The 10,083-nt window shown below is 36.1% G+C and overlaps 2 protein-coding genes and 1 long non-coding RNA gene across 4 annotated transcripts in view; 1 reads left to right on the top strand and 2 right to left on the bottom strand.

Moving 5' to 3' along the window:
- The window catches only part of LOC135203516 (C-type lectin domain family 4 member K-like), a 21,468-nt gene extending 18,957 nt beyond the window's left edge, over positions 1-2,511 (top strand). The window contains exon 5 of the mRNA XM_064233250.1: positions 475-2,511. Coding sequence (XP_064089320.1) covers positions 475-508 — 34 coding nt within the window. The 3' untranslated portion in view covers positions 509-2,511. The remainder of the gene's footprint in view (positions 1-474) is intronic.
- A 481-nt stretch (positions 2,512-2,992) lies between these two features.
- On the bottom strand, positions 2,993-5,867 carry LOC135203517 (uncharacterized). Of its 2 annotated transcripts, none has more exons than XR_010311945.1 (2): positions 5,672-5,867; positions 2,993-3,194 (listed from the first exon to the last, which is right to left on the bottom strand). It is a non-coding gene; the product is annotated as an uncharacterized LOC135203517 (long non-coding RNA). The 2 variants fall into 2 exon arrangements; XR_010311946.1 differs by lacking the exon at positions 5,672-5,867 and adding an exon at positions 3,519-3,650.
- Positions 5,868-8,151: 2,284 nt separating this feature from the next.
- LOC135203383 (uncharacterized) lies at positions 8,152-9,873 on the bottom strand. Its single transcript, XM_064233117.1, has one exon. It carries the CDS (start codon positions 9,871-9,873, stop codon positions 8,152-8,154), a length of 1,722 nt encoding a protein of 573 aa, XP_064089187.1.
- Between the last annotated feature and the right edge of the window lie 210 nt (positions 9,874-10,083).

The raw sequence follows: 10,083 nt of genomic DNA, 5'->3' as shown, positions 1-10,083 counted from the left end.
CTTTACATTGATCTAAATACAGACACCACCCTACTTCCAAATGAGTTACATTCCTGGCAGTCCTTTGTATGTTGAATTGTTTGTAAGGCAGTCACTGCACTCTTCATGTCTATTTTAAGTACATTATGATATAAAGTCAATACAGTACTGTGCGTTTTTTCACCCTAAAACACAATTCCCTGTACAAACAGTACTTTATTTATAGAAAAGGTGCCCAGAACGAAATCTGAACTTACAGGTGGCAAAGGGAGCTCACTGAAGACAATTCTAATTTGTGACCCAGTTTCTTTGTATCTCTGTTTGAAAGCTGAGTGTTTGAAAGTAGGGTGGTGTCTGTACACATTTCCCTTGTGCTATATGAAGCTGAGTCATTGCTATCACCTTATGCAATGGGTTAGAAGTCAACCAAGGTTTCCAGTTGAAAATAATTTACTTTAGAAGAAATATGAAAACATTACCTTATTCTGCCAACAGGTACATCTGCGAGAAACCTGGCCACCTGGCTTAGAACCTCGCTTCTGTGCCAGATGAAGAAACAACCGCAGAAAAGTGAAATGGAAAATGGATTAGGCCTAAGAGTAGATTTCTTGCCAAGTGTCTACATAAAGTGAAATTGCCTGCTTGTGTACTTGCATTTCTTGAGCTGTATCTTGTTGGACAACTTCATAGTTCATGTTGACATTTCTTTAATTAGCAGTAATATAACTGCAACATTCAAGTTTACATACAAACTGATATGCTTAACTATTTTAGAAAAGGGACTTTTTGGCTACAAAACACTCCCCACAGTAATTATTATGTGGAACTTAGGTATAAAGTTATCTGGGTACCCATTCGGTAGGAGAACTGAAGTGCTTTGTGAACTATGCTTGTTTCAGAGTAGTTTTTCTGGGATGTCTTACTTTCTCCAAGATGAGAAACCACTTCCATTATCTAGGAAAGTGGGTTTTTAATTTCAATGAAATATGGTTGATCTAATATGAAAGGCGATTGAATCTCTCATGAGACGATTTTTTTTCTATAGTACTCTAATTCCTTGTATTGCACTACAAATAACGGAAGTGTTGTGTTGACATAAACTGTTCTTTAAGAACAAGGCATATAAATCTTTAAACACTACTTTTGTCTCTGTGGCACGAATGAAACAAAACGTAAAAGAACTGTTCTTAGGTTTCAATTCCCTTTCCCTTGGCCAGAGGAAATCTCCTTCAGTCAGACGAGCAGACTTCTTCCTGTATGTCACAGGCAGTCAGCAACCAATTTTGGTTTCATTTCTTCCTTGGGACATTTTTATTTATCTTTTTGGGACATGTGCATGCTGTAATGCAAAAGTTACCTTAGCAAATTCTACAAAAATAACATTCTTTCTCTGAAAAGACGGCCAAACTACTTTTTGGATTCCTTACAAGAAACAAACAAGCAATACTCCACCGGGAGAAAATCTCAGAAAATTTGTCTGAAAAAATTCAGCTGTTGGTTAAAATATACTGCTTTGTCAAATGCAGTCCATCTTTACCTCATTGCTTTCCAACACACTTCTGTATTTTCATCAGCACTACTTTAAGCGTAAGGTCAGACATGCAAATTATATTCAGTATTCTATTTCAATATTCTATGTCCTCTCCTGCATCTATATGAAATCCCATCTAGCAGAAATAATACTGTATCTTAAAAGACAAGAACTAGGTTTGGTCCATAATACTGTATCTTAAAAGCCAAGGACTACGCTAGATCTGTATATTTGACTGAGTCAGTAAGGTTTGACTAAAATTTACTGTATCAAAAATCAAATCAACTTCTTACTTGTACCAACCTGACCGTTTTTATGATATTACTCTTTTTCCGAGTTGATATTTAGCAATGTTACTATATCCATCTGCTATGTATTTGACTGATTATGAAGGTGATGGATAACATAAATGTAATTCCAATGCCAAATAAAGGCTTCATTCAAAATATATGAACAACATTATCAAATATCAACGCTTATTATAATCAAAATTAACACTTCTCTGTCATACCCAATATAGCAACATGCAGAAAATTTCAATCATTCAGCAAAATGCTTTGTCATTTTTGTACATCAAATACATTCACTAATTACATACAGAGTAAAAAGAACATATGAATACTGTATAATATTATTGTAAAGAAAATTAAAGAGCTGAAGCAAATCTATCCCAGACCCTTGACAGCACTGTAGTCTCTTATACAACAGTTAATTACATAGGCAATTTTAAATGAAATGCATGTAAGTTTATAAATCATATACATCTAAATTTCTAAAGAATAGTTCATCCATACAGAGATTATTTCATTGGAACAGTTTTTTGAGCTGCAACCTTTGACAAATTCAACAGAACTACATTTCCAATTGATAACTCTTCTTCTTCATCTGACTCATCATATTCCTCTGCTTCACTATCAATGTCACTTTCTTCATCGGGAACTTTTTCAGTTTGATCACTGAGACAATCAGGAACTATGGGACCAATAAACCAATTCAGCGTGTATATTCCATTTTTCTTAATCCACCTGTTACAATGTGGATCAAGGTGATTAAGGTCTCTTTTATTTGATGATTTCCACATGTTAGCAATAAAGTTTGCACGAAGGATATGCTGCTTGAGGGTTGCTTAGTATGGGAGTCGTTGAACTATTAATTCACGGTGAATATGTTGTAGTGAGCTGTGTTAACATCTTTAGTTCTGTTTTGCCCATACAAAACACACACAAACTCTTCCAGAACAAGGAGCTGTCTTTTCACTGTAGAGGAGCCAAGTTCTCCAAATGCTCTTCAGAACCTTAGAGAATTCTCTACATTATTTAATGGATGTATTTTCCCTTTGCCCCGAATGAAAGAGAATAGTAGTAGCCACCGAACGCATGCAAACAAGGTAATACTTGTCAAAGCAATGATACATCAATTGAACTAAACTTTTGTAAACACTTATTCACTTAAACAAAACTTAGGAAAGTAATTTAAACAGCCTTAACATACAGATTAATATAATTATTAACACCTTACAATTAACAACAAACACGCTGAAGGTGGCAAGCCAAATAGTACATTCGTATGTTAGACCGCTATATAGTTAAATGGAATTCCTGTCGACGAAAGGACCTCATCCAAAACGTAGACGAAGCGAGAAAGTCCTTTTCAGTGAATATGTTTAGTTCGTAACCACTCTGTCCTAAAAATATGAACAATATCACTATTAGTGACATGGAAACAGTAAGTCAAATTAAACTAACCCAGAATTACTCAAAATTAAGCTGCATAAATTTTTACAGGGTTTCGCACAAAATAAAATTAACCAAAGCCCTAAACTTCATAACAATGCAACCTTTAACGCAAATAACCTGGGAATTTTATATGAATAAATTGACTCAAAAGGACCAAGAATAGTTATTTAATAATTAAGGGTTTAGCAAGACCTTTACTTAAATATAAATGAAAGTACTGGCAATAACAAGGAATCGAACTAAAACCCGCTTCCTTCAGTTGAACCCCATACCTGTTATTGTCCAGAGAGGCATATAAGTGGAAGTGACGACGACGTTCACCACAAGAACAAGTCGCAGATAAAGGAGCCAATTATACGACACATCAAGCTAGGACTCCACTTGGGCTCAATCACACACAACGATTCTGAATACATCAAAGTAAGCCCTTGGTCATAACTCGAGGACGAGGACTTCAGAACTGCATACGTCTCGACGTGGCACATGGTCGTGGCAAACCAATCGAAGAAGCTATCCAGTGGTCCAGTGAGGGTTTTACAACATCCACATATAGTTTATATTCCTCACTGTATAATTATCAACGAAGAAACACATCTGCGAAAACACTTGAACACGAAGATTAATAATTTCACAGAAGGCTTAGAGGAATAGGAGGAGGAGTTGCTGCCATACTGCGGACTGAGTGATTACTCCTCCTGTCTTTCAGTACATAACCATATCGGCTTGTATAGTATAACAAGGTAATAAGGGAACCAATGGAAGAGGGTTAAAAATGAAAACAATCTAATTGAATACCAACTTAAAACTATCAAACAACCACTTACTCCCTTTGAGTCAAAATATGCGGTTAATACAAACAAAAAATGGAAAGTTACGAATTATATTCGTAATTTTCTGGACATTGCAGGCCAGGGATACAATTTAATATGTAAATTGTATAAAAATTCAGTCATACTTAACCTACATATTCAAATATTCTCGTGTTCGCTGCTCACTTAATATCGCAGCCTTCCTGCGAACACGAAGATTATTAGTGTCATTATTTTGTTCAACATCAGGGGTAGAGATACAGTCATCTTCACCCAAATCCTTTACCTCTAGATAAGGAATTAAAGTCGAGATGTGATGTTTTATAACTTCCTTGGTCTTACCCTTTAAAAGGGTCACTCCAGTTACCTCACCATTGCTATTGACTTCTAGTTTCTGGACAATAGCCATAGGATAGCTGCTAGGTTTAGTGTTAAGTTCCTTTAAAAGGACTATGTCCCCTACCTTAATATGTTGCTGGGCTGGACGGTACCTATCCTTCTTATCAACTGCTTGTGATACAAGTGTTCCTAGAAACTCCGAATGATAATTCTCAATTAAATTTTGTCTAACTTTACAAAGTTTCTCAAACTCATCGTTGATACGACTAGTTAAACTAACTGGTGTTTGCCAGTCTGGATCAGGAGGCATTCCTTGCAGTGAAGGAATTAGGTTTAAAGAAAGAGTATCATATCCTCTTATCAATTTCTCTGGGGTTATAGGTTCGGGTACATCATTAACATTAGCTTCCCTCAATCCATTTTTAAATGCAATAGGGCGCTTATTAACCAGATGTTTAGTGTGTTCTACCACAAATTCAAAATTTGCAAAAGATAAAACCCAATTCTTGATAGAACCAAAGAGCAGTCTTTTTACCATTTTCACACACGTCTCGACCAAGGAACCGAGTTTGCTACAACCATTAAAGTATTGCTGAAAGGTTAAGGGCTTCACATTGTTCTCCTCAAAGTAAAGCAGAGTCTCATGATCACTGATAAAATCATGAATTATGTTGGCGCCTGCAACAAGCTGAGAGCCTAGGTCACTGACAACAAGCTGTGGTACTCCATAATTAAAACAATGAAGTTGGAATGATCTTAAAAACTCCTTGACCGAGAGGTCATTACATATCCTGAGATCAATTCCTCGACTCCAAGTACATGCAAAAATAAGTAACCAAACCTTTTGAGATTCAGAGTCCTTTTTAACGGTAAAAGGACCTAGGTAGTCAATAAAAACATTATTGAAGGGAATAGATGGTGGGTCAGACCTAAACTCTATAAACATTTTGATTCAACTGGAAAGTTCTGTTGTTGAATCTCCTACAATGAACACAAGTTTTAAGAATTTTCTTAATGGTAGAAAAGTGTTTAGGAACATAAAACGTACGTCTAATGGTAGACAATACAGCATAACATCCAGAGTGGGATAATTTCGAATGAGCATCAAGAACAATTAGTTCTTGAAGTCTAGTTAAAGCACTATCCCTCGGCAACAATATAGGAAATTCATTTTGACCAACCCATGTCTTAAACTTACTTTTCACCCTAATAACGTTATTATTGTCAAGAAAAACATTTAGTTGAGTAACTATCTTAGGTAGGTCTTTAAGTCTAACCTTTTGATCCTGAAAATACGAAAAAACTTCAGGGAAAAACAATTTTTGCTCTGTAGATATAATCTGGCTAAGGGCCTGAGCAAACAGGTTACTATTAGGTGATTTAGGACTGCCTTCTATCCCTATCTTCTGCTTCCATTTCATAACACACCGCAAGACTCTTCGGTGAATCAAAACCAATCTCCTGAAATCAGAAATATCATTAGGTTCTATTAAATGAGCATTTTCGGAACTATTTAGAGAATGTTCAGAATTAATTCCCACATATACATTATGATCGATGACAGGAGCCATTTTGTCAACAGTCCGTGGATTAGGAATGACAACAGATAATTCATCTTCAGTCTTAATAAAGTTTGAATCTGGCCAATAAGATAATTTGTTTTCATAAGAGACCTATAAGAAAAGGGGCGAGTAGTGCTGTCTGCTGGGTTTTCTTTTCCTGAAACAAAACAAAACTTAACAGGGTACTTTTCACATAACCTCTGGATTGCATTAAGCCTGTTAGTGGTAAATACACTAAGTCTCTGCATTTTTTCCATTTTGGACACACAAGAATCGAGCCAATGAAGTGAGCATATTGAATCCGTATACAACAGTAATTCAGATATGTTAACTGGCTTCATACACACATCACCTGTAAGGTCTCTGTGTAAGTCCATTAAGCTTTCAACACCAAACAAAACTGCATTAAGTTCCAATGACGGAATAGACTTATTCTTCAAATGTGTATTAATCATACGGTTTTTTTAGCTTGTAGAAAACAACACCGATTTGTCTCAACATGACATATAAAAACTACAACACCATAAAGAGAACGACTGGCATCTGTAAATGCTATTAGTTTGTATTCACCGTCCCTAGAACCAACAAACCTTGGCACTCTGATTATGGGGGAGGAATTTGCCTGCCTACATATGTTTTTCCATTCACGAACCAAGTCATTATTAAGAGGTTTGTCCCAATCAAGTTCTTTACAACATTGGAGCCTGTGCATGAATAACCTACTTCTGTTCATGAGTGGCAAATTAAACCCAAAAATATCGAACTGTGCAGCTATGGTGGTCAAAACCTCACGTTTAGTACTGGCATCAGCATTAAGATTGATAGGCTTGGTGAAAATTTCATCACTTACCCTATTCCATGTCAAACCAAACAATTTATTCTCTATAGGCGTCTCAATTTTCATATCTTTATCAATTCTACTCTGCAAAGAAATATCATTAGTTATTAACTGCTGTACTGAAAATTTAAAGGACTCGAACACTTTGGGTAAAACCGAATAAGCCCACTGAAGGGTATCAAGATTTTCACAAGAATAGGCTCCGTTGTCCATGTATGTTAATGAATAGATCAACCTCTTACATTCTTTTAGTTTGTCATCATCTTTATCAGAGTTGATAATCAATATATAAAAAAGTGATATCATAAGGAGAAAAGGACTGCAACGTAAACCAAAACTTAGTCTGACATTGCGAAATGGAACCAGGGTATAGTCATCTTTCCTAACATTACGAAACCAGTAAAATAGAAGTTTTGCCTGATCGTTCTCACTCAAAGTCAACATATTGAATGCCTTTTTCAAATCAAATGTCAATAATTTCTTGTCGAACCGAAGATGAATGAAAAGCGGGACAACATTTTTCTGGTTCAGACTAGGGCCCGGGAACATACACTGGTTATGGGACAAATTCAGAGCTTTATTACGTTCATTTTCACTCAAATTCGAGAGATAAACTATCCTACATTTCGTTGTCTCACGTTGAGGCTTGAAAACAGCCATGTGGGGAATGAAAGAATAATTTGGGTGTTCTAATTTAAATTGTTCAAGATTATTTACAGGTTCAATAATACCCTCGGCTAACTGATCTCTGAAAGTCTGATCCATCAATAGCAAATTCCCTTTATCTTTCTTGTGTTTCTTTAATGTAGACTTTAAAATTAATTTAGCTAACCTCTCATTCTTAGCGAGTAAATGAGATAGTTTACCATTCCACAACAAAGGAACCCTAATCCTACCATCTGTTTCCCTGAAAAGATTCTTTAGCGTGAAGTCAATTAACTTCCTATTCAGATCAGTTGTCTGCTCATCACATTAAGGCTGATCATAATTAAGATAATTACGGCATTCTGCCTCAAGTATATGGTTAGTGGCCTCTCTTAACTTTTCCTCTATGACCTTGCCTTTAGTGTTCAATACATTAAAGTTACAACTAGTAGCAATATTACCAAAATCAAGGTCTTTAATTTCATCACTAAATGAGGAACTAACATCATCACAACCCAATAAAAAAGAATGTGTGCATATACTTACAGGAGAGTCCACAACTGGGAAAGATAACAACGGCTCACTGGAATCAGTGTTCATGCAATAGAAATTACTGTCGCGAGTCTGCAAATAATCCACATTATTGATCAATCTGTCAAGATTACCTGTTAGCATAATGCCATACAACGTATCAATATATACAGATGAGGCATTATTGCCAAATCCAAACGTCTTTTCCCAACAAACAATGAGAGGAATCTGAACCTAACAAGACATCAATGTCACTAATTTCACTAGATTTTTGGTCTAAAAAGGCATCAGCAAAGAAATAACCTTTATCTTTAAAGGCTTTAATAACCTTCCCTAAACCAGGTAAGGACAACTTTATATTTATTGAAGGCACAACCATAGCAAACACCTCAACTACACCAGTGGTAAAAGTAATAGGCAACTGTACTATTCTAGTTTTATAGACCTTGGGCCCATTAAACCCATTAACTGTCGAGTCAACATCATTGCATATAACTTTAAATTTACCAAAATTGGCTAGTCTCTCCGATACAAAAGTGCTTTGTGAACCGGTATCTTTGAGCCCTCTGAATAATCTCCCTTGACCTGAAACTTGGAAAGTAAAAGTTGGAAGAGCAGATCTACTACTACAATTAGGTAGTATTGCTACTCCACTGTTCGTTGCTGTTTTAACTGTAACAGAACTAGACTGCTCCTTTTTACTTTGGGTGGAGCTTGTCTTTATGCATAAAAAGGAGAAATGCCAACCGCCACAATGATAGCACTTTTTGCGAAACCTGAACGAACATTTAGTAGTCGGGTGCATAAAACTTCCACATTTTACACAGCCATTACACTCTGACAATTTAGATACTTTCTCCTGTGCAGTAGGGAAATTTGGACATTTGGACATAAAGTGATTAATATCCTTTGAATCTACCTTTTGGCATAAGCTGCAGCTTTTTAATGCATTGTTAATATTAGAGTCGACTTTGATAGCCAAACTAGTTGAAGTATCCTGATTCTTCCCTTGAATATTTCCAGAAATAGCGGAACCTTTAAACTTTGAAATTTTCCTAGCATTCTCATACCTTTCAGTGGCAGTAAAGAAGTTATCCTTAATATCCTTACAGCTAGGACGAGTTTGATTGGTAATCTGAACCAACTCTTTCTTAAATTGTTCATTAAGGCCTGACCATGCAAAGTACTGTATAAAATCATCTGCCGTTATTTCTAGTGTACTAACAGACTGAAGTATAGTCCTGAATTTTGAAATATATGAATATGGATCATCTGAAAGCCCTAACTTAAGTTCTGTCAACTGCCTGATCGTGTTTACCTTACGAGTGCTTTCCGAAGCAAATGCTGCCTTCAAAAGCTCTACTGCATCATTAAAGGTTTGCTTGTCCGCCTCTAAAGAATCTAACAACAATTTAGCACGACCGTCTACTTGCTGCTTGAGCAACAACAAAAGATCACGATCTGGGTATGTAAAGGAACTAGTGGTACTTCGGAATTCCTTAAGAAATGACGTGAAGTCCTCGTTTTCTTTACTGGTAAACCTGGGTAAAGGAGCAGTGGGCTGCTTTAACAAAGAACGAGCATTATCAATGCTAACATTAGAATGATTAGAGAGAGAAGCAGGCAGCAAAGACAAGCAAGTCTGGATTCTATCCTGGTATTCCTGACATAAATCACTCTCGGTATCTAAAGCCGCTTCTGTTACCCCGTCATCTGAAAACTTCAATTTAAAAAATTCTTTGTCCAATTCCAATAAACTCTTCTGGTAGTTAAGCAGAAGACCCTTTTCGGTCGTTTGCAAGGCTGGATCTAAACCCCTGTAACTATCACGTTTATCATAACAAACAGTAACTTTTTTACGAACCGTTTTGCGCCTGGAAATTACAGCTTTTAAATCTGACATTTTAATCTAGCTGAATAAAGTTACCCAAACAAAGCAAAAAACAGATCGCGTAAATCTATAAATAAAACTAATTGAACGCGGTACCTGTAAATGGAGCTAAACAAACAAACTGCTACATTCAATATACCAAACAAACAAACTGCTACATACCGAATTAAACACGCGCTAAATATAAGTACGCCAAAAGAACTTAATACATGAAAGCAAAAA

Source organism: Macrobrachium nipponense, chromosome 36 (assembly GCF_015104395.2).
Source record: "Macrobrachium nipponense isolate FS-2020 chromosome 36, ASM1510439v2, whole genome shotgun sequence".
NCBI lineage: Eukaryota > Metazoa > Arthropoda > Malacostraca > Decapoda > Palaemonidae > Macrobrachium > Macrobrachium nipponense.
The sequence above is the reverse complement of the archived record's forward strand: the minus strand, read 5'-3'. Positions and strand labels throughout refer to the sequence as shown.